This window comes from Rhodamnia argentea, chromosome 1 (assembly GCF_020921035.1).
Source record: "Rhodamnia argentea isolate NSW1041297 chromosome 1, ASM2092103v1, whole genome shotgun sequence".
Classification (NCBI taxonomy): domain Eukaryota; kingdom Viridiplantae; phylum Streptophyta; class Magnoliopsida; order Myrtales; family Myrtaceae; genus Rhodamnia; species Rhodamnia argentea.
Genome location: NC_063150.1, coordinates 8,237,147 through 8,260,866, shown reverse-complemented (window position 1 = coordinate 8,260,866; position 23,720 = coordinate 8,237,147). Strand labels below are relative to the sequence as shown.

The following is a 23,720-nucleotide window of genomic DNA, read 5'->3' as shown; positions in this document are numbered from 1 at the left end:
CCCTTTTCCTTTTTTACCAGCACAGAAGAAACTCACTTTTGCACTCTCCCTTCATGAAAAGGAATGTATTGAATTTTTTTAGAAGTGATGCTTCAAAAAAAATTACCAAAAAAATCCTCAACGTATTGCAATTATACCAATTTAGTCCTACTTTTTTTTTTGTGCCAATTGAATCGTAAAATTTTTGTATTTATGCCAATTCAATCTGCCTAGCTAACTTTCGCCGGCCGACCACGACCTCGCCTCCGGGTGGTCGCTCGGTGACCAACGAGAGAAAGAAGGAGAACAAGATAAAAGAAAGAAAAGAAAAATATGAAAATATAAAATTTTGAAAATTTTTATAAAAAAATTGGCACATCAACGCCACGCAACCAAAATTGGTCGAATGCACTAAATTAGTATAAATGCAAAAAGTTTAGGACTCAATTGTTAAAAAAAGATTTATGACTGAATTGATCATATTGCATTAGATTTATCACTTTTCTTATCATTCCCTCATTCTTTATGTCTTTAATCCGTTTGCAGCAATTACAACGACCAACACCATTGTGTTCTAGCCGGTCTCGTGTCCGGATGACTCGATTCTAGAGGAAACCGAGATCAATATCTCATCATCATATCATTGGTCCATTAGTTTCCCGACAGACGAATGCTGGGAAATCTAAAACAGGGTGTGGATTTTTTTTTACCTCGAACGGCGCTCTATTGGTATCTCGCTTAATTCTCAATAATTGATACATGTAAATATGCCAAAATTACTTCTCTTCAGAAGTAGAAAAATCAACTTCTACTCGGAAAAGTAGATTTCTAAAGCAAAAGTGTTACTACGCGTGTGGCAACAGTGGACATTTAGGATATGTTAAAAAAGCATAGGAAGACGGTACCTTAGATCTTTCCTAAGGGGAAGCATTCAAAGGGATGTTGGGGTCATCCCAAAAACATCAAAGAGGTTGAGAGGAGAACTTTTGGAGAAACAAGACATGGAATTGATAAAAAAAAAACTTGGACCGGAACCACCGGACAAATCAACCTGCAGAGCACCGGGGGTCGAATATATAAGGAAAATTATAAAAAAAAAATCTTAAATTTATTGTACTTTTGTCAATTCAGTTCTAAAAATCCTAAACCTATTGCGTTTATTTCCGCGAAAAAAAATCCTCTCTTCAACCGCTTCCCCTTTTTGCCATGGTTTTGTCTGGGCACTACGTCTAGGACGAATGAATCCAAGTCTGACCGAAAGTAGCTTCCCAGCACAACTCAAGCAAGAACACACGTCATGTACTTGAACAGTTGAACTGAACTCCCACTAAAACCGTGCATTCCAAACAGACAACCTAAGGGCAAAAAAGAAAGAAAGGAAACACCAAGGAAACAACATGAAGCGATATAATTACTCACATACGAAGAGGACTCGCATGAACTTTGCCCATCTAGGCGAACCCCATCACGGCCTCGTGAAGCCGACCGAGTCTCGGAAAAGGCAAGGACGCGGCAATCCACGCCGCTCTCAGGAGACCGACTAGTCCAATCTCCATCTTCTTCGCGTCTTCCAATCCTCCTTATCAAAATGAGAAGAATTTGTCTCGTTCGATGCTGAAAATAACCCGGGTTAGTTTAGGCAAGAATTTTCTTGAACTTTTCCGGAGAATGAAGAAGAAAGTGAAGGGTGGTTGCGCTTGCAGGAGATTAAACGCGGGGTACGGGACAGTGGCAGGGCAGCGCGAGACCTTCAAGAAAAGTCATACCAGGCGGTGACCTCTCTCGAGATTCACATGGAAGCACACTCGAAACTTGTTCCTGTTTTTTGGCCCCTTTGGCTTGTGAAGCTGAGTGAGTGTTACAAGAGACTACGGACGTAATCAGCTTTTACTATTGAATTTAGGGAAAATTTCAAATGTCACTGTACTCGTTTTCTCAAATAAAATCTAAAATGACCCTCTTTATTTTAAATAAAGATTTCTGACCTCATTGACCGGCTGAATATTCGTACCAATCAATAACATTTTCATTCAAAGACAATTTTAACCTAACTCTTAATTAAATTAAATTAAAAATTAAGAAAACTAAAATTTTTTAAACAAGATAAAAATACAGGCAAGGGAGTCTTCCCCCTTATGATTGCCGCCCCACCGCCGGTGGGGCGTTGGCCATGGCTGGCGGTGTGGCCAATACCTCGGCACCTTAGCGAGGGTCGGGGCTCGGCCGGACTTAGGGCGAGGGTTGCGGCCCTTGCCACGCCCCATCGGCGATGAAGCGGTGGCCACAGGCAAAGGGGTCACCGTCCAACTTGTATTTTTTTCAATTTTTGTGTGGTTTTTTCTTTTTTTTGGTTTAGCCTTTTATTCCTCTTTTGAGTTTGTCTTTTTTTTATGGAAAAGTTTGGAAACAAAAAAAGCAAAGGACGAAAATGCCCTTCACTAGCCGATGAGGCACGCCCTTTTCTGAGACCAACATAGTCTCAGCCTCTTATTCGAAATAAGGTTCACTTCATACCTTATCTAAAAATATGAGGATACTCCCTAATTTGGAATTATCCCTTAAAATTAGGTAAAAGCCACTAAAAAAACTCAAATTATATATAATGTGACACATTTACCTCAATTTTTCTTTTAGAGAAAATTCCAAATAAAGGCTTAAATTGCCATCATTTTCTCAAATAAGGGTCACTTTATTTTAAATAAGGGCCTGAAATACTCAAATTATCTCAAAGAAGGGTTTGGCCGATGAGCATTTTCGTCTCTTACTTTTTTTCTATTTTTCCTGTTTCCTTTTCTTTTTTCTCTTTTTCTTTTTCCCCTCCTCTCTCTCGCTCGTTACTTACGGCTTTTTGCTTTTGATTGACTTCCAGAATGCCTGGTACAACCAAGGCATTTCGCTCATGGAAAGCTGCAAGAGAACTCGCCGAGAAGAAAGACATTGAAGCACTTCACAATTTGTATACTCAAGAGGTTCGTTCATCTCTCTCTCTCTCTCTCTCTCTCTCTGCATCATGTATTGCTGCTGCAAATTGCCATTCCAACGTGTTTTAATCCATTTTTGGTTGCTAATTAGGTAGAAAAGTTCATCCATCAATGGAACCGCGACGGGCATTGGAGGCAGGACTACGAGAGGAGGATTCTAGCTTTGCTGAATGCTGAGCCAGCGGGGGGCCGCGTAGGGACGGTAGGAGAAGGAGTCGCGACAAGGAGCCAACCGTAATGGAGGGAGGGTTCGTCGATGACGAAGGTACCCAGAAGGCTCGAGAAAGCGACGCGAGCGCTGGAAAAGGAGGATCTTCGAGCAGAAAACCAGTGTTCAAGTAGAATCATAGTCATGATCAAAATTAGCTCCCAAATGGTCAATACCAAACGCGAGTTTTGCATGATTTTTACCAATTTTTAATCAAAAAAGTTTGTACCTACAATCGAAACGTGTTGCTCAACAGACAAAAACGACATGAATAACCAATGCAGCAGGCTGACGAAAGCATGTGTGAATCAGAAGAGCACTGCCACAGAAATTACTGCTAACCCGTGAATCAGAAAGAACGTAGCGAAGTGATATTTTCTCATCAGCTGATAAAGATTATCGTCGCTCGCATCATTTAATCTCATCACGTTCATGGGATCAAACAAAAACCGCCAAATTCGCGAGCACACCCAGGGAAATTATCAAAACCCCACGAAAAAGCTCAAGAGGAGGTTCTTGCTTTGTTGGGGTTAAGGAAGCACATTAGGCTTGTGCGTTCCAACAAGACGGGGATCAAGACAATACAGTCTTGCAAGCTCGGCCTCACCGAACCCACTCCCCTCTTGTCCCAACTCGGATTACTTTGCGTTCATCTCCTTCAAGATCGCCGCTAGAATCTCTCTTCGTCGGGTGAGGGTCACCCTCGCCCGCCCTGGCACCACCCAGGTGAGGGCGACCCTCGATTGACACCGGCCCCGAGCAAGCATTGTCCGACACCGGCTCAGGCGAGGGCCGCCCTCGCCCGAGCCCGAGCCAGAGGCGAGCGATGGCCGGGGAAAGGGAGGGGAGGGAAGGGGAAAAAGAAAAAGAGAAAAAAGAAAAAGAAAAAAATACAAAAAATACAAAAAAGGAAAAAAAAAAGAGTAAAAGATAAAAATACTCTTTGGCCAAGCCTTTCTTTACGACAATTTGAACTAAGGGTGAGCATGTGCCTAGTTAGTAGAGTCCAGACCTAGATCTTGAAACCGACCCTGTTATAATCGGTTTCCAATTTTTGGAACCTAGAACCGATCTTGTTTGTCTTGGAATTTGTTTTCGAATCGACCCTATTTTTCGATTTGATTCCGTGGTCTAGCCGAGAACCTGTTTTTCTTTTGTTTCTTTTTCTGATTTTATTTTTTTTCATAAAAATAATATAAGTATCGATGAACTCACCTCGCTTTGGATAGCTAGGTCGGTGTCGGTGAGATGCAAAAGAGAGGTCTATAGTGGCTAGTCTAGCAACAATGAGACAAAAGGCAATGATGAACTGTGTTGCATCTTTGCGGCGCCAATTATGGCGACAATGAGAGGCGAGTAGATGAGAGAGAGAGAGAGAGAGAGAGAGAGAGAGAGAGAGAGAGAGAGAGAGAGAGAGAGAGAGCACGACGAGATGGGAAACATGAAACAGAGGAGGGAAGGCAAGGCTGGTAAGTGAGGCTAGGGTTTCTTTTTTTAAAAGAGTAGCTAAAAATCGGTTCTAAAATCGGCGTGGGTGGGTCTCCACCTAAAATTGGGAACCACACCGATTTCAACCGATTCTCAAAAAGTGAAACCAATTTTCGGACCGGTTTGAACAAGAACCCATTCCCGGCCCTATTTTTCAGGTGGTCCAATCCGGGTTTCGAGTAAACCCGGTCCGGTTGCACACCCCTGATTTGAACAATTCATACCCTTATTTAAAATTTTTTCATTTTTTTATGACACTGAAAACCTGAAATTTGTTCTCGTGTGACTTATTTACCTCAAACTTATACCCCGTAGGATACATTTACCCAAAACTTATTATTTATGACACTAAAATTTCCAAACTTAAACCCAAGCCAACACATTTATCATTTCTCAAGATTTTTTTTTCTTCCTTTTTTTTTTCGTTTTCCTTCCTCCTTCATCTTCACCGCTGTCCTCGGGGGGCCGAGGACGCGGACTGAACTCATTCAAAACGAAACTCGGCTGGTTCGTGGGGGTGAGACTCAACGTGAGGAGGCTTGCAAAAGATTTTGGAATTCAGAAGGCCCAATGGACTTACCAATCCGACGTCTCATTTCTTGAACTGAGAGAATTGAGGCCACAGCATTTGTGGGTGAATGGGCCAATGCAATAAATTTTTGTAACTAGGGTAACAGTTCATTCAAGAAATTTCCAACTTCCTTGTCAAAGATAGATTGAATTTGGCGATGGTTTCTTGATATCTTGCCAGCCGAGCAACCATATATTGCTTTATATTTTAAAAAAAAATTGGGTTAGATAAGAAGATGCCGAATAAAGAAGGAAGCTGATAGTAATGTTAGTTATTTCTGATCACACGCTGTCTCAATTAATGAGTAACACACTGTGATGGTATGTGGATCTATGGTTGAGATTGTACCGTCCCCGACGGTACTGTCAAAAAAACATTTCTCAATAAAGAATGACATAATACCTGTGTATTGGATTCATAATGAAGTGTAAATACAATATACATGTATAGAATGTTATAATACCAATTACTATCGACTAGAATCCCGAGAATATGTGCAACCAATGAAAATAACTTACAATCCCGAGAGATATGAAAATCAAAAGAAATTAGTCTAATAGACTATTGGATAAAACATTCTGAAAAAAAAAAAATTTGCCCAGGTGGATGCTTCATAGTGTAGACGTTACTAGAAAAATGGTAAACATATGGTAGAGAACTGGTGAAGTAGTCTACGTGAACCGGTTTGGTCTAGTGACGTGATAGGTTACTGTTAGCAGCCTGGCGCAATTTCTGACGTCGCTACCATACAATAAACTGACGCGGCAAATGCACATTCGAGTCTAACGTGGGTAGGCTACACTACAGCGGTGGCCGCCGCCGGCATGACAGGCTATTCGACAACAAGTTAACGTGGTCGTTCATGCGGCGGTGACCGGACCGCTTGGGTCGACGTTGGTGAGTTGATGACGTCAGTGATACGCACGCAAAGGCTTCCGGCGGGTGAGAGGAGCACGAAGCTTGGCCACAGCGGCGCGTGGTGGCCACGTGACAGGCCGTGCGACAGCACAACGCGACAAAATTTCAAGATCTGGCTCGCTCGCTTGAGGGCAGCAAGTCCAATGGTAATGTTTGTTGTTTTGTTGTTTTTGCTTTGAAAGGAGCAATGACAAGTGCCGAGGTCGTTGAATAAGACCACAATCCACAGTATCTTGGAGAGAGGGAGAGGGAGAGAGAGAGAGAGAGAGAGTTTCAGCGCATGCTCGCCACATATTATGGCACAAGATCACCAGACTCAAGCTGGAGATAAGGAAGGAGGTGAGTGGTTTGCTCGTGGGACTGGGAATGATGACTGTTTCAGTCCACGGAATCGCTTTCCCTCCTCTTTTTTAGGGGAATCGTGGCTGTCTCTTTCCCTTCTCTCTCTCTCTCTTCCTCTCTCTCTCATCTGCATGTTCGCCGCTTGCACCTGCAAAAGGGTGACGGTGAATCCACGATCTCGCGTGGCCCCCGTTCCTTCACTCCCCCAGAAATGGTCAGACCATCAGCTCCCACGAGCAATTTTGCTGGGATGGTTGGTCTTTCGAGAGTTTCAGAAGGAGCCTTTTTTTTTTACTTCAATGGGTTACCCTCCAACGCCCTGTTGCACTCTTCTTTCTTCCTTCCTTCCTTCCTTCTTCTTGAATTCTTTTCTTCCTTTTCGCTCTTCAGCAAATGACTTTGATGATGAACTCTCCATCCCCTCTTGCACTTTGTTGTACCTTTGCCTGTCTGCTTGACTCTCCCACCCACCAATTGGAATATGTTCCTCCGTCGAATCCGCACATGAGTTCCCTCCTTTTTTTTTTTAGGGTGATTGGTAAATTTATGCAGGGGCGTTGCTAGACTAAATAACAATATTTTGTGGGTCACAAATTCTTGAATGAGTGGATCCCATAGTAACTTTTAATTATTTGTTCGGATCTCATAGTAGGTTAAGTCGGTCTCATAATCATTGGGATTTATCAAAATTACCGTAATTATTTTTGTGCATGCTATCCTTTCTCCACTTTATAAGTTAAGCTTTTGGATTAGATTTCCTATAACAATAAATAAAAATGATGCGGCCTTTTCAAAGCAAGATACAAATTAGATGGGAAAATGACCAAAATTAACATTAAATTGTTGTATGGATGTTAATTCGATTTTAAATCTTTTAATTTAGCTAATTTAATCTTATTCCTTTTAATAATTTGTCAATATAGTTCTTTCAGCTGGTTATGACTAGAAATTTATTCATATATTTAGAATTCGCGGATTCGTGCCATGTCGTGTTTTTTTTTTCCATCGTTGAAAACGTTGGACCACTATGTGCTTATTGTTGCACTATAAAAGTAATTTTCAATTTAATTTTTCTCATTTGCTTAGTTTATGATGTATCCCAACTAGAATATGATATTTTCACCAAACGCCATCATTGGCTAAAAGCTTCTCAAATGAGAGCTCATGAGCATATCAACATATGCAATTAGTCCTGCCTTTCATCTTGGAAAAATATTAAAAATCACGATCCACGCACATCTCAATAATCTCTTCCTCCCGCGTGAGCTCTGATCTTAAGCACGCTCCCTCTTAATCCAGACGTCATTCTGCGTCAACGTATCCCAACTCGAATGTGATATTTTCACCAAATGCCAATCAACATTCGGAGCCCATCATTCAACCAAAAGCTAAAATGCCGCTTGCTTTAACACGCGTTAGAAGCTCTAGTACCGCATGTTGTCACGTGTAACGGAAGCTCGATACCTCCACCTGTGAGATTATCAAAAGAGAGCCCAAGTCCGAGCTCATTAATCTATTTAAGCCAACGAGTTATACGTCAATGAGGATTGCGTTAACTGCCCTAATCTCTAGTCACTCACCCATCTCAACAAAAGCACGTTATGAATGGAAATTCAATCTTTTCCCAGCGTGTGGCCAAATAGAGGGGTACAATTCCTAATTCCCGTTGGAATTCCCCCTTCGATTCCAAAATCGCTGCTCCCATTTTGTCTAATCCATTCTATTTAAATGGTTGCACCAGTCGAAAATTAGCGTGTCTAAACCACTTCATTTCAATGTGCCGTCAGATAGATGAGTTTAAACTTTTAAGTAATGTGACAGATCATTATGAGATGTTGGATATGCTGCACTTATTTAAATGCCGAGTTATAATGGGTGATCGTGATGCTATTTAATATTCCAATCTTATAAATCATTCGCGGTTATTCTTCCTAGAAATCATGGCTCGACGAGGGACAAGAATCCTGAGCCCATCAGAAGTCGAGAACATCACAAATGATCAAAAAGATGAGGGTGAGATCTTGGGGAATCTCCACTTTTTTAACTCTTCAGAGAGAAACCCCAACTCCGTCACGTGCGACCAGGAGCTGTCTGTCTGCCATTCTCTTGAAGAAAACAACTCCTCCTGTCTTCTCCTTCACATCGTCCACTCAAACCAGAGCTGCGAAACCCAAAGCTTCATTCTTGTTCCCGTATCTTGCTTGCAGATGAGATCTTATGTGGTGAGTGGTAAGTGCGTCTACAAAACATCTTTGTTTTGTGGCCACCCTGTTCTTGGTTTAAAGCATGAATAGGACGATGTCATTACCGTTTTCCGAACTTGATGAAGTTGGGGTCACAATATTGTGTCGATTCGGGTGCGGTTCATCCCGAAAAGTCGGAGGGCTTTTATAGTTTGAACTCGTATTTTGCTGATAGTTTGGGCTCATAAATAGTTACTGTTTTGTATATTATATTTCTCTTGTAATTGAGAGTTGTAACAGAGAGTTGTGAGGTGCTAATCGTGGTATAATCCTTTGCTGGATATAACCTTAGTTTAAGGGTGGATGAGATAAATCTTGTCGCTTGATTTCTCTTTTTCGCTTTTAGTTTTTATTTTGTTGTGTTTGTGCGCCTAATCCCGACGGTATCAAACAATTGCGTCCCAAGCCTTGATTCAGACCCCGATCTCCCATGTATCGTAATACCCTATGAAATGATAGATGTGGATGCTATCACACATCGAATCAAAATGCAAATGATTCGCCTGCCTCCGACATATTTAATTAACTAATTAATTTTCTCTTTGAAGTGATAACACATGAACTACGAAGGGTTCAAATTGAAAAATTAAGAATTTGAAAGATCTCAATCCTATCATTCGCTGATCAATTTTGGCTATGTTGCCAACATGTAAAGTATGCTAAGTGTTATACTTCCAGTTCCACCTAGAATGCATATACACGAACCTAAACTTTAATCATGCATTTCCTCCTCTCTCTTTTTCCTTTTGATAGGGGAAAAGTACATTAGAAGTGCCATAACTTTTGTACGGCGTTCACTTGAGTGCCATAACTTTCAAAACATTCACTTAAGTGCCATAACTTTTAAAAATCATTCACTTGAGTGCCATGTTGATGTGGCAGCCGGAAAAGCTGACGTGGCAACCGGAAAAGTTACTGTAGATACCAGAAAAGTTATTGTAGCACGCTGGAAAAGTTACTGTAGACGCCGGAAAAATGACGTGGCATGCTGGAAAGCTGACGTGGCACGCCGGAAAAGTTCTTGTAGCACTCAAGTGAACGATTTTGCTCCGGCGTAGCACTCAAGTGAACGATTTTTGAAAGTTATGGCACTTAAGTGAACGTTTTGAAAGTTATGGCACTCAAGTGAACGCCATACACAAGTTGTGGCACTTCTAGTGTACTTTTCCCCTTTTGATAGCAAGGCAAAATCTTCCATGTGGGCGAAACCCTTTTCTTATGTTTTTGGAAAAAGAAAAGGTATTAACGTTGCTCTTATGACCTCATGAATAAAATAGATGAGTGCAAAGACTTAGAAACAATAACATTTCTCATACAATATGTTTTGCAACGAAGTTACCGTCATTTAAAAGCTTAAACCGAATTCTTGCCAAAAAAAGAAAAAAAGCTTAAATGGTGTAAATTGCGAGGCTAGTGGCCCAACTCAAATTTCTCATATTATAATTGTTCTCCATGTTACTCACTTGCTTTCACTAGGTCATCTTGCCATGGCACAAGGAATGAAACTACACATGCACGTAGTATTACTTTCGAATGTACCAAATGAAGCATTGAGAATCATCCCATTTAGTTACTTATATATTTCCCCTCTGCTTCTGAAATGTGAAGCATTGTCTTTCTACAGGCTTGCTTTCTTTTCTTTGGCTTTCCTTGTTTCGTCCATACCGTTTTGCTTCTTTTTTTCCCTAAGTGGCTAACCAAGTGCAGATGGGAGCTATACATCCACATTACCTAATCCCTCGTTCATTTTGCGTTGCTGAATCCTAGTTTACTGTCTCGAAGAGCACTTTGGCAATGTGGGAGTTTATCGTCCCGGGATCGCAGTGGGCGGTGTAGTAGAAGCTTCGGGTGACCGCGAAGAAGGCTTCCTTCACGCCTCTGTTGAGCCCGGGCGTCGGATCCTGGAGCACCAGCTGCACCAGCTCTTGCATGGCCGTTTCCGTATGGATGCTCTCTTCCTCGCAGACCTCTTGGGTATGGCAGCGAGCCAAGCAACGGCAGATCGTGTCGGCAAAATCGCATAGGCGGCGGTACTGAGGATGGGAAGAGAGGTCGTCCGAGAGAGAGCTGTCGTCGCCGGCACCAAGGGTGGTCATCTGCACGAGGAGTTCAACCACTCCTTTGTACTTATCTCCTTCCTCTTCATATGCCACCAGCCACTTTTCCCACTACATGATTGTTATGAACATCCACCCAAAAAAAGACAGGGATTAGGATTTTGGTTAAATAGTGAATATAAATTGACTCATACATTTCGTGATCCATCTACGTGGATTAGATTCAAAAGACAAGCCGTTGTTCTAACTTCAAATATGGCCTTCGGAAATATATTTTGCGGCAATTCATTTCATCTATGATTTTGTACTATATCCGCACCAATTATGACTTACCGTTCTCTATATCTTCAAAAATCGAAATTGATTTCATTTTGTGCATGTTGTGAAGACTTTAAATTAGCTCATCGAGATTTGAAATTATAATTAAACGATAACATCGTCGCTCAACTATAATCGTTCGGAAACTTCCACCTTGCGTCAAATTTGTTAGGGCCAATTCGTCGTGTCTATACGGCGTCAACTCTAGCTCTTCCAAATCGAAGCAAATGATATTAATTAGAGTGAAAGATCACGGTTTTTATTTTTCTAAGGAAATATCATAATATGGGTTTACATTGTAAGAATCATGGTTATAATTTATTTAGGGGATTATAGGTCATACCGCAGTACGTAGAGGATGGCCAATGTCTTCACCGCGAGCCACCAAGACTTCCAAGGAGAGCTGGTCTAGGGTTCCAAGCAGAGCTGCAATGAGCCCGTGTCCTCCCTTGTTGGGAACGGAGCTCCTGCAACGATTTTCTCCCCGTTAGGGAAGCCATCTCAAGAACAGAAATAATCAAAAAAACTTCCTGACCAAACAAAGACAACAGGTAGACTCCTAATCCGAGACATATTAGCTCCTGTTTGCTTTTGCCTTTACAGGTTGTACTTGTATTTTTCAGATGAAACAGGCCAAACAAAAGAGAACGAAAAGCTACAAAGTTACTTTGGATTTGAGAAGGACGAGGAATGTGGTCTCTGTTCTTCGGGGAGAGAGAGAGAGAAAAGACGACAAAACGACAACCTAAACTTACTTTTCTGCGAACCCTGCCATGTCCACTTGCTGATTTCTTCCTAGGAATTTCACTATGCAGGTTGAGGTCATGTTGACCATACATGTACCCAACTGATATCTGAAAAACCTACAAGTAACTATTCTTTGGGCCATGGCTTCTGGTTCTGAATTAGCTTTGGCTCATGGTATCTGCGTCGGCAAACACGAATCGCGCGCTCGTGCCGGCTTTAGGGCTACTCTTCTGTTAAACCAGAAAAGAGAAACAAGAAACAGTCCAAGCGCTCTTACCTCCCGTTTATGTGCTTCTGTTTCTTGGAGAATTGCTGGAACTCGCGAACAAAGGCTCTTCTTTGCTTGCGAGAGTTCCCCTCGCCCTCAAAGTAGGAGGCAATTCCGTCCACCAACACGCTTGTTTTGGCCCACGCAAGCCGCTCTCTCGCCCGTTCCGGTTCGTAAATGCTTGCCGCCGCCATGAAATAAGAGTAAAGAAGAGTCTTCCCGCTTGTCCCAAAGTCCACGAGTTTGCTCTCGCAATACCACCTGCAAAAATTGCAGATTTGCATTGGCAAATTTTCAATAACTATATGTTTCGCACCCTTTGATTATGGTGAAATCACCTCTGAAAATTGTCCCATTCCGAGAGGTGCAAAGCTTGGCAATGGTTGTAATCCAGCTTTGCGAGCTCGAGATAGACATTGTTGTTCACGTACCCCATCCTGCCATTACATACAGGAAGATTGAAAGTTTAGCAGTTGATTAGAATTTGACCATTCCTTGTTCTTTGTATATTTCTTCTAAAAAAAGGAACGAAAATTAGAACTAATAAGGACCACAAAAAGGGAGATTAAACGAAAGAGAGGAAGAGAGAAGAACCTGTAGAGACTTTTGCCAATCCAAATGTCGCTTTCGCCGCCATACTGGTCTATGTAAAATCTCGTCTCGACGCGAGGTAAGCTCGCGTACCATGGAACATCCAGAGCATACCCGACCTTTAAGAGAAAAATTCCATCTACTTATTTTCCTGACAATAGTACTTCTAGTATCTCAAGAATCGGATTTATGTAACAGATAGTAATTGCATGCTAAAATAAGGGAGATAGAATCCCGAAAACTGAACCGAGCACGGTAGAGCGATACCCTAACAAAGTCCAAAGAGTAGTGTGCACACCTCGCCGGGTAAGTCCTTGGCTATGACCCACTTATCGAGTAGCTCGTTGGCTTCTTGTTTCCGTCTCAAAAACTCCACCGCATGTCTATTCGCGTCTTCGAGGATCTTCTCTCCTGGAAACATCAACTGAGAGGCCCTGTAGAGATTGAACATCCCGGTGACCGCCTCTGTCGATTGCCTCTCGAAGCTCAAGAACTCATTCCCTCTCTTAAATCTCTGAAACACATCTGATGACACCCGATGCAGTATAAGTGTAATTACTTCCGCCCAGTATCGAATCAAGAAAATCGAGAAAGAAAAGGAAAGAAACCAAGAAGGAGCTGTCACGTACCGGCAGACACTTCATGGCCATGGAGTCTCAAGAGCCTGAATCCCATGGCAGTGTCGTCAATATCACTGATCACAGAATTCCTTGCCCAGCAGATCCCTTTGTCACTCCAATATCTGATCCAATATTCATCATATAGATTGAACAGAGTTTCAGTTCGCAAATTAGCTATCTGAATCCGATAAAATTAACTGGAGAATTCGCGGCTCGATGCTTAGCTCCAAAGCTCAACCAAGCTTTGACCAAGCCTGATTTTTCTCAGCATGGTTATTTGGAAGTGTAACAAGAACTCTTTAACTAAACTCAGCATTTGTTTGTTACCTTCAGCCATGTCTAGAATACTTAACACCTTCTAATTTTCAATTTACAGTTCAAGTAAATAAGTCGAGTCTCCTGCGTTTAAGTAGATTGCATACTGAAACAATATATCCGGCAGGATAAAAGAAAATCACGTTCGTTTAGTTTTTTTTTTTTCCTAAATACCTGGAAACGTAGCTCATGCATTCTTTGATCTCTTCCTCGAAGTACCTAGAGACTCCGAGTCGCTGCAAACGGTCAACGGTCCACAGATGTTCGAACAAGTCAACCGGATACACGTTCGGAACTAAACAAAATTTGGAACAAAAAAGAAAAAAAAATCACTTTTTAAAGTTTTCAACTCCATAAAAAAAAAATTGACAACTCCATGATATCCGGCAACTTGAAAGTGCTAATCAAGTGCTTCTACTACTTGTAGATCACATGCATCAAGTGATATTTTAACATTATGTATATAGCATGATTGTGTAACAATACAACAGTGAAATGTCAGTCAAAAGATCAAAGGTGTGCCTAGCATTCACTTCTATATATATATTTTTTTCCAGTCGTAACATTGTGGCTGAGATTTGACCGTTATACTGTCACACGGTTATGCATACTTGAGCTTCTCTTTTAATTAATATCGATCAATCACCTTAGTATAATCATCTCCCGACCAAGTGTCAACTATCGATAATAATTAGATAAATGCATGATTCACTATTTAAGTATCCTGATTGATATAGAGGCGGGGAATCAAAAAAATAATAACAAAAGAAAAAGGGTGGAAATCCAAATTTTGACTCCTACTAATTAGAAAAAGTTGCTTACCTCCTCCATTGAATCTTTGGACTGCTCTGCTTAAATAATTCAAGCAATTGGCATCCTTGGTTTGCATGAGTGCAAATGCAGTGGAGGAGGGAGAGAACAAGAATGACCCATCTGCGCTCTGCAATTTCAAAAGCTTTTCCCAATTCAAGCCCTCCATTCCCTCCAAGCTATGGAGTAGAGTTGTGGGCACTTGGTGCATTATGTCCTTTGGTATCCTTTTTTTTTTTTTGGGTATCACACCAAAAAAAAAAACTATCATTACCCCCAACATGTACCAAAGCTAGATCAAAATGGGCCTTTGTGCTTTGTGGGGAATAGTGATTTCTTTATTAGATAAAGTGCCCTCACTTTTTCATACATTGTCTACCATAATGAAGTGTGAGAAAAGCAAGACACAACTATCATTTGTAGAAGATTTTGAGCTCCATATATTTTGTGTTAAATTCCTTACTTGCTGAGCTTCAAATTCCTCTTCGCATATATCTCTTGCAAGACGGGAGAGTCGTCGCATATCTCGATCTCTAATTTCCGGGCAGTCTCGATGAGCGAAGGAAAAGCAACTTCGAACCCAATAGGCATGTGCTCGGAGTTCTCCTCTCCAAGTTTAGATATGTTGTCTTTGTAGAATTGCATTCCTTTTGAAATCACCAAAAAAAAAAAAAATTGAAACTTAATATGTATCCCAAGATGAGAAAAAGAAAAACATTTATTTGTGGCAATTCAAGATGTGAAAGAATTGCCAAGAACAAAATATAGTTACACAAACCTCGTTCGCATTTGTCAAGATGGATCTTCCAGTACTTTAGAGCTACGACACAACCCAAAGTGTTGATGATTCGATCATGGGGAGAGAAGATGAGACCTTCGCCCCAAGAACCGTCCGGAAGCTGATTGTCCGCGATCCACTGTAAAGCTTCTGGGAACTGAGGCTTACCACTCCCGTTGATGTCCTGTACGAGAGCAACCCAAGCCGTGTCATAGGGTGATACACTTATCTCCCCGTCGCTCATCGACCACAACATCGACTTGGTTGCTTCCACACGATCCTCGATCTCACTCGATGGATAAGCAACCTTCGCGACAAGAAAGATCAGGTGAAACACATCACGTGACATGATGACATGACATACGAATAAAAATTGAGAAAAAGATGTCACTCAATAGTTATGTCATAAATGACCGGCCAAGTATACAGTCGAGCTTCCGACCAAAAAAAAAAGGAAAGTGTACAGTCGAGCTGAAAGTTTTTTGCAGCTGTGGACGATGGCAAAGAGAAACAATGAAACAAAGCATTTACCTTAAAGCCTTCGACTCCTAAGTCATCTTCCACAATCTCTCGCCACTTGATGATTGGCAGACCATTTTGCAGCACGTCATATTCTGCGCACGATAGTCCCACGTCAACCCCCAAAAGGGTCCCACAAAGTCTATGCTTTTTTTTTTTTTTAATTACAGATGTCTTCATCTAAATTTTCAGTTTCTTTATACCATAACATACCGGCATCATTAATTAATTAGGTCAAAAAGCATAATCGTGGGTAGGGGATGATGATGATGTGATGATGGTACCTTCGGAGAGAGGTTTGGATATGGCGCTGCATCTGGGGCGGATATCGTAGCGAAGTCGCTTGTCGTCATCCCCGGAAGGCCGAACACCTGCAAATGTTCTCTAGCTTTCGATGGATTAGTGCTTACTAGTGGTGCTGTGTTGTCCATTTCGTCTTTCGTTTGTACTTATTTACAGCTTCTGTATAAGCCAAACACGAGTGTTCAAGAGGATCGACAAAGAGGGTAGGAAAGCAGAGGCCCGTTTCGACAAGGACAGACTATATATGTTCTGCAAATAAATATTATGAAAGTCTTACCCTCTTTTTCCTAGAGAAAAAAAGTAAAAGCAGTTGCCAGAGTGGAGGACAACCGTCTAATTAACGAAAAAAATAAAGCATGAGCCTAGGAGGAGTGGAAAGAAAAGAGGGAGCTTGACATGAAGTGTTAAAAAGGTAAAAAGTTGACGGCAAGTGCTGAAAGCAGGAAAGAACCGGAGACGAAGAGGGGCAGTCTGAAACTATTACCTAACCTCACTCTCTGTTTCCCGCAAGATCTAACCTCTCGCAAATATACCCAGAAATACGTCTGGCTCATGCACAGTCTCTCTCTCTCTCTAGGAGGAGAGTTGATGGGCAAAGATGCCTTCTCTTTTGCAGAAGGGAAAGTGAAAAACCAATGTTGATCAGCAAGGGTTGGCTCGTCAGATGCATGCATGGCTCAACACATGGACAACTTCACACAATTTAGCTCCTCACACACAAGAAGAAGAAGAAGACGAAGAAGAGAGAGAGAACGCCGATGACTGACTCACCCGGAAGACGGGAAAGCCTGGCGGTGGACCATCGGTCTCGCGAGAGATAGGCGGGAGAGCGACATGCTGCCGGAGGAGAGGGCGTGGAGAGAGAGAGGAATCGATGGGAGGACATGTTCATGCGATGGCGACGTTGTGGTTATGGTTGGTGCTGTTGGTGGCGAGTGCTTGTGGTGGTTTTTTTGATGGAATGGAACGGGAAGGTATGAAAAGGAGGAAGGGGTCGAGGGAGGGGTTTAAATAGGGGGAGAGACGGGAGGATGAGGACAGAAACGGCTTCCCCATAGATTCCCTCCATGGCCTGAACGGTATCGTGATCCTCCCTCCCTTCCCAAGGGGCTCTCCCGTCCTTTTCCTCCCCACATCGATATTACAGCAGCCATATTTCCACCCTTATTTGATTAAAAGATCCCGTTAACATAACAGAATGGCAGTATAACGGTAGAATGTCAGACAGAAGATTAGATATTAGTTCCATCATGATTACCATATATTTTTTTGCTATTGTACCGTTTTACCATAGCACTATCAACTTCTCAAATTCTCTGTTTAGATTCACTCAATTTTTGTCGAAAAGATAAAATTTTCTCCAACCATTCAATTGCAATTTGAAGTGGGCGACTCCAAATTTATTTACTTTCCTTGTTTCTTTTTTTTTTTAAATTTTTTCTATCACCGAAAAGGCAAAATTCCCATGTATGTTAAAAGGCACTATGTTCTTTAGATTGTTGGATTTTACTTCCATAAAAATTAATTTTTGTCGAAAAGAGAAATTTTGAGAGAAGAATACCAGGAGTGCCAAAAATTGTATACGACGCTAACTTTGGTACCAAAAAAATTTCCCTCAGATTACTTAAATACCAAATTTTTTGAAGAACGATCATTTAAGTGCCAACTCTTACCTGTTTGGTCGAAAATCCGACATGGCTTTTTTTTGCTACTATCTCGAGCCGACGTGGCTTACTAGAGGTCCAATCAACAATAAAAAAAAAAATACAACTTAATTAGATTAAAAAAATAAATAAGCTAAAAATTCCTTAAAAAATAAGCTCTAAATTTAAAATAAAATTTAATACAAATCTTATTTAACATAAATTTGAAAATAAGCTAAAAAAAAAAGGATAACAGTGGACACCAAATGGCGATGGCTTGCACAACCCACGTAGCGGTGCCCCACCATTGTCGGTGCGGGCGAGAGCTCGGTGAGGCCTCTTGCCATTGCCGGCGATGGTAGCATAGCCCTAGCCTCCTAGTTTCCACCGTTAGCTCTCTTTTTTTAGCTTTTTTAAATTTATTCTAAATAAAATTTTTATTTTTAAAATAATTTATTTTTTATCTCATTAATATATATTTGATTTATCTTAATTTATTTTAACTTTAAAAATCCAAGTGGATTGAATTTAAAAAAAATACCATATCTTATTAAAATTTAATTATAAATATCACGTATTAATTTTGGCTGGAATCTCTCGCCTAAGGCACTTAAGTGATTTTTTTTTCCGATTTGGCACTTAAATGATTCGGTGGAAACTTTTGGTATTAAAGTAAACGCCATACATAACTTTTGACACTTTTGGAGTTCTTCTCCCAAGAACTTTCAGAGACATTGTTTTTTTGTACATTGCTGGTCAACTATATGAATAAATGTCAATTAGAACCTATAATTTATTGAACATAGACAATTTTTTAGCATAATGATATGTTTACAATTTTTCACTTTTGTTGTGCATAATACCATCAAATCCAGTCTTATCTGGTTTTCTTTTGTATGTATATATTGGTATGATCAATTTATTCGTCAGAACGATCGTCAAAACGTCGTCACTCTGCTTGCGGAATCCTCTAAGACCGTCGGCCGCCCTAGCTGTCCGTAGGCCACCCAACCGCCTTAGCCGTCGTTTGCCGTGCCGATCGCGCACCGCCTTGGCTGATCATCGTCGTCTCGGCCGCGATCACCCTAGCCGTGGCTGACCTAATCCGTTGTCCGTTTGTCTTCTCGTCCGTCCGATCGTTCATTCGTTGTTTTTTCAAATAATCGAGACAAGTATATTCCTAGTTCGTGTTACTATATTGACTATGATTTTGTTATTGTGAGCATCGTTTGCCGATATGTTGTGGTTGTGACAGCCTTGATTTGGATATTTTGAGGTTCTGAAATTCTATTCTTGTGCATCTTAGATTCTGGTTCGAAAGATCTCGAATCGTGATATTTTTTATTTTGTTTATCCTTGGATTCTGATTGATTCTATCATTGGATTCTGATTTGATTCGGATATTCTATCCTTTGAACACCTTGGATTCTATCGTAGTGACTTTGATTGCAATTCTGCGACTCTATAGTTGGTTTAGTCATTTGGCATAGGAATCCTACTTGCAGAGGAGCTTCGACTTACTCCTATTGATTAACCATTTTTCAAATGAGCAAATCGACAAGGAAAAATATTATGGGAAGTGAAGATCATGGACGGGGATGACGTTGGTGGATTCAGAGTAAATTACCTTCCTTTGAAAATCCTTCCTTAGTCATTTGAATTCTTGTAAAGAACTAATTGAAAGATATATAAATGAAATCAATATTTGGTAAGTATGTTGTTTGAGATGTGTGTATCCGGTTAGTGAAATCATAAAAGACCATACCCTTTTTATTAGGCGTGCCCGCCATTGAATGTTTTGTATTCCATGCACTTGTGCTCGTATGGCCGCTCTGTTTGATTTTCTAATTTTTAGAGCTTTCGTATGTGCCGATTACTCTGATTAAGGAAAGATTAATTAAAGAAGAGACCGATGTTTTTGAAAAGCATTCCCATCGAAGTGTCAGCGGTATGGGACACTAAATGCTTTTATACGGAGTATATGAAACATTTTAGGAATACACTAAAAAAAAAAGGCGAAATGCTTACTTATGGCAACTAGTTCATAAATAGAAATAAAAAAAATAAAGAAAAAAAGAAGGAATTAGGCCATCACTTTGTAATTGAATGATTGATGGCTATTTTGTCTTGTAGTATTAATAGAGTGGATTTAGTCATATAGGGAGTGGAAATAGTGTCACTGTGAAATTATTTTGATTATTATAGGTTATTTGCATTCTTCTTTTACAAGGATTTATGTTGTTTTTGGCTTTTATTTTGTACAGTTGGGGCCCTGAAAAAAGTAACCGAGCAGCTAGAGTTCAGAAAATGACAAGTATAAAGAGTTTTTTTTTTGGTCGAACAAGTATAAAGAGTTAAATACACGCTTGTTTGAGTGAAAATATTTTTCAGAAATTGATTTTCGGACTTTCATCGGTTTAATTTGCCGAAAATAACTTAGTCAATGGAAAACACTTTCCGATCAATAAAAAATTCATGCATAAAATTAAAAGATTGAATTCCTAATTCTAAAGAGGTTAAAGCACTTTCTGGAATTGCTTATCTCGAATTTTTTTTTGATATTTTACTCTATATTATATTTTTTTAATTTATTTTGCTATTTCTTTTTGATTTTGTCTTTTTCTTCTTCCTCCGTCGGTCGCCAAGCCTTAGGTACGGCCGGTGACTGGCTACATTAGGTCGAGCCACCATATTTGGGGAGCTTGAGTTCACCCGGCGGCCGGTCACCGGCCGTGGGAGGAAAAAGAAAAAGAATAAAAAATAAAAATGTTATAAATTTTTTAAAAATATTAAAATTTCAAAATTTTTCGCTTAAAAAATAAACTCATGAGATTGAAATCATTTTTCGAATGAGATCCCGAATACCATAAATCGTTTTCGATTGCATGACACCAATTATAGGAAGACAAACCGCTTTCTTGAAAAATAATTTCCCAATAAACCATTTTCATTTTTCATATAGTTTTCCCCCAAACAAACGCACAGAGAGTCGATATAAATCCTTTTCATTTTTATTGGACACCCATAGTTCTATATTCTACGAACATCGTTGTTTAAGTGAACTAGGAAAAGCGGGTCCATCAGGTAAGCAAGCTGCGCGATATTTTTTCTGACTAATTGTACGCTAGCCATATTTTGTCGCCATGGATCTGGAAAATGCATTAGTTCATAAATATTTGATTACCCACATAAACTATATATTAGACAAGCTTCGTACCAAAAATTAATCTCATAAATTAGGTAGAGGCTGCCCATCTCTCCAGAAGTCCAAAGAAGGCCACAAAAAGCCCACTGGGCATGCCTCGAGGACTCCCGCGTAGGAGGAGGGAACTTCAAGGATTGGGCCATGCCCATTCCTGTCTTTTCACTCTTGAGATCCAAGCATTTTTTGTTTGCCTTCTATTTATTTGTCGTATAGGTCAATCTAGTTTTGTCACCAATAGGCATATGGCTTTGCAGGTAAAAAGATTTTAGGGTGCGAATCCTAGTATCATAGGTGTGGGGTTCGACTCCCGCGCTCTCTAAAGAGGTAGAGCAAAAGTTGAGAATGCAATCTTAGGAACATCGTTCACAGCACTAATCAAGCCATTTATAGGGGAGCATGCTTCCAAATTTGTATCAAAGCCTGTATCAAAAGACATTAATATTTTATTTACACTGTGAAAGTATGAAGTAAGATTTCCAGCTCGCGAATCAAAAGTCGCTCCTTTTTTTTTTGGTCGAAAAAGTCGCTCGTTTCAAACCTCGTTAATTACGTACAAACTATTTTGATAAGCGTCTTTCTTGTCCCTTCATATTCGTTTTGGTCTTTTTTCCTCTCCATTTTGAAAAATACCCGCCAAAGTGAAATTTACTATTTTCTTAGGTTCCACTAGAAAATATATGGTTGAGGCAGCACCGCACACATTTGTATATAGTCATAACAAAAACATCGCCGTGTTGCATAATACGAAAATTATTTCAAAATGTTTCTCTTTTCAGTTTCGACGGACAAAATATCTCAAATTAAAAATTCACGCTTCGGGACCTTTTGAACTTGAGGACGATTAGAAGTATTAGACACTCGTACAATGTCATAAATTTAAAAATCCGTACTGTACAATGTTCTATGTTTGACTCCGACGATTTGTAAATATAGCAATATTAAAAGGGTGGACGTCCAACCCTCATTAAATAAAGTTGCATAGGTTGATGATTCTGAAATTAACCATACTTTGGTTTTTTTTTTGGAGAAACCCCACGTAGTCTCTTTCATTCTTCTTACTTTATTCGAAGTTCTTGTATCCAATAGAATCCTGCTAATGGAGGTTGTCTTTGCTTTCTCTTGTTATTCTGTACTTCATTTCGTTCGCCAACTTTATTTTTTTTTTTTCATTTAAAAGTTGCCATCTTGAAAGTCCATTTAAGTGGAATATTTTAGCAAGAGGGTTTAATTTAAAACATAGTTTCCCTGCAAAAAAAAAAATGGAGTTTTACGGTGAAAAACTAAAGGTGGAGAGTGCTCCGCCGCTATCGAGAGAGAGCGATGGAGCGGTTCCCTTCTCATTTCCATGATATTCTGAGATTCATTTCATCTCGATAACCCTACTCGGATTTCTGCCGCAGCTAACAAAGCAAGTTAGAAATTAAACCAAATCCATGAATGCTATCGATACATGAATCATAACCGTTCGACTCCCAAGACCTGTCTTTATTGTTGTGTAGCTTTTAAAAGTCATTATTAGTTGAGCAGAGTCTATCAAAGAGTCGGTTCATATTCCGATGCGTATTAAACGTTATGTAAATACTGTTCGTGTTCTAGAGATAGGTTAAGAGTCATTTATCAAGCCTCTAAATAGTCGTGTCTTGTAATAATTTTGATATGGGTGAATCGATTGTGAATGCAGAATATTGAGAATGCATCTTTGGTCTCCTCCTTCGTGAGTAGAGTTGAGTTGTGAGTATTTGTTAAGAGCCTATCCCATCAAGGCAGTGGTACGAGAATTCTTAATGTTGATGCAGATTGCTCCTAGTGTTGGGACGGCGGACGCCTATCATGGAACCATTTTGAGCAACCTAGGATGAACTTGTCCCACCATTTGGTTTTGAATGTCCGGATTAGCGAAGGCTTATGTGTTTTAGGATCTGTTTTGTAGTCATACTCCCATGATGATATCCAGGAGACTTTTCAGGCATTTTGTGAAAAGATGGAGGAGATTCACTCTGAGAATGGACGATCAATGTAACGGTATCGTTGAATGATGAACTCAAGTCAGCAATAATTGCGGTATTTGACGCGGATGCTGACTCCAATTGCTGCGAAGGAGGGTTAACTCCTACCAAAGTTTATGAGAATGCTGCAGGAGGACTATAATCAAGACATGTGGATCATCTTTTGCTAAGGGGGTCTGTAGCTTGCCAAAGCTGGCGAAGTTCTTTAGACATTAGCCAGAGTCTTCCCTCTGCAATTCAGCTTCCTTTCCAAATCCCTAATCTTGGGAAAAAAAGATCAAAATCCTAGAAGATGCCATGCAGCGGAACCCTCACCTCAGTCTTCTCAAACAACCAAAGTTCCTGAACCTGTTTAAGTTGGAAGAAATTTTGAAGCGGTTGGACTCGTCCAATGTGTCTGAACATTGGAACCCATGTCCTGAATTCACAAGAATCCCCATCTTTGATGACCAACTTACTCCTCACTGATTGGAAATGCGAATGTTAACCTGGAATTATATGTGTTAACGCCATATGTTTACTTGGGGTATGAAAACTTCACGACAAAAGAAAACATTTTCCGTGGCAAGGAAAATGGTTGGTATTCATTCATTTGGTGGTTTAGGAAAAGTAATTTTCTTCTTGCCAGATGGGGGAGTCGTTTTTCCCTAATATATATTTGTTATTTTCAATCCATGAAAAATGTTTTTCTATAGATTGATTAGTTTTTCCCCATCCAAACACCAGAAAGTCAGAAAATAATTTCTTCTGAAACAGTTTTCCTTTGAATAAACGGACTCGTAGTGCCACACAAATAAGTAGATATGACAA

The 23,720-nt window shown here is 40.3% G+C and overlaps 1 protein-coding gene across 1 annotated transcript; it reads right to left on the bottom strand.

Annotated features, from left to right (window-relative positions):
- Window positions 1-10,213: 10,213 nt before the first annotated feature.
- LOC115756954 (ent-copalyl diphosphate synthase 1-like) lies at window positions 10,214-17,002 on the bottom strand. Its single transcript, XM_030696953.2, has 14 exons — window positions 16,828-17,002; window positions 16,038-16,124; window positions 15,766-15,848; window positions 15,235-15,541; window positions 14,920-15,103; window positions 14,469-14,683; window positions 13,821-13,941; window positions 13,341-13,453; window positions 13,010-13,236; window positions 12,715-12,830; window positions 12,459-12,557; window positions 12,130-12,381; window positions 11,449-11,572; window positions 10,214-10,898 (listed from the first exon to the last, which is right to left on the bottom strand). Exons 1-14 carry the CDS (start codon window positions 16,946-16,948, stop codon window positions 10,494-10,496), a joined length of 2,454 nt encoding a protein of 817 aa, XP_030552813.2. The 5' UTR covers window positions 16,949-17,002; the 3' UTR covers window positions 10,214-10,493.
- Window positions 17,003-23,720: the final 6,718 nt, after the last annotated feature.

What these genes read in the sequence shown, in the direction of transcription:
- LOC115756954 (XM_030696953.2), bottom strand. Translation starts at nt 16,948, where the DNA reads ATGAACATGTCCTCCCATCGATTCCTCTCTCTCTCCACGCCCTCTCCT. An exon ending in CCAAGGACTTACCCGGCGAG is followed by an intron (nt 12,831 to 13,009) that starts GTGTGCACACTA and finishes TTTCTCTTAAAG; the next exon opens with GTCGGGTATGCTCTGGATGT. An exon ending in GAATGGGACAATTTTCAGAG is followed by an intron (nt 12,382 to 12,458) that starts GTGATTTCACCA and finishes CAATTTTTGCAG; the next exon opens with GTGGTATTGCGAGAGCAAAC.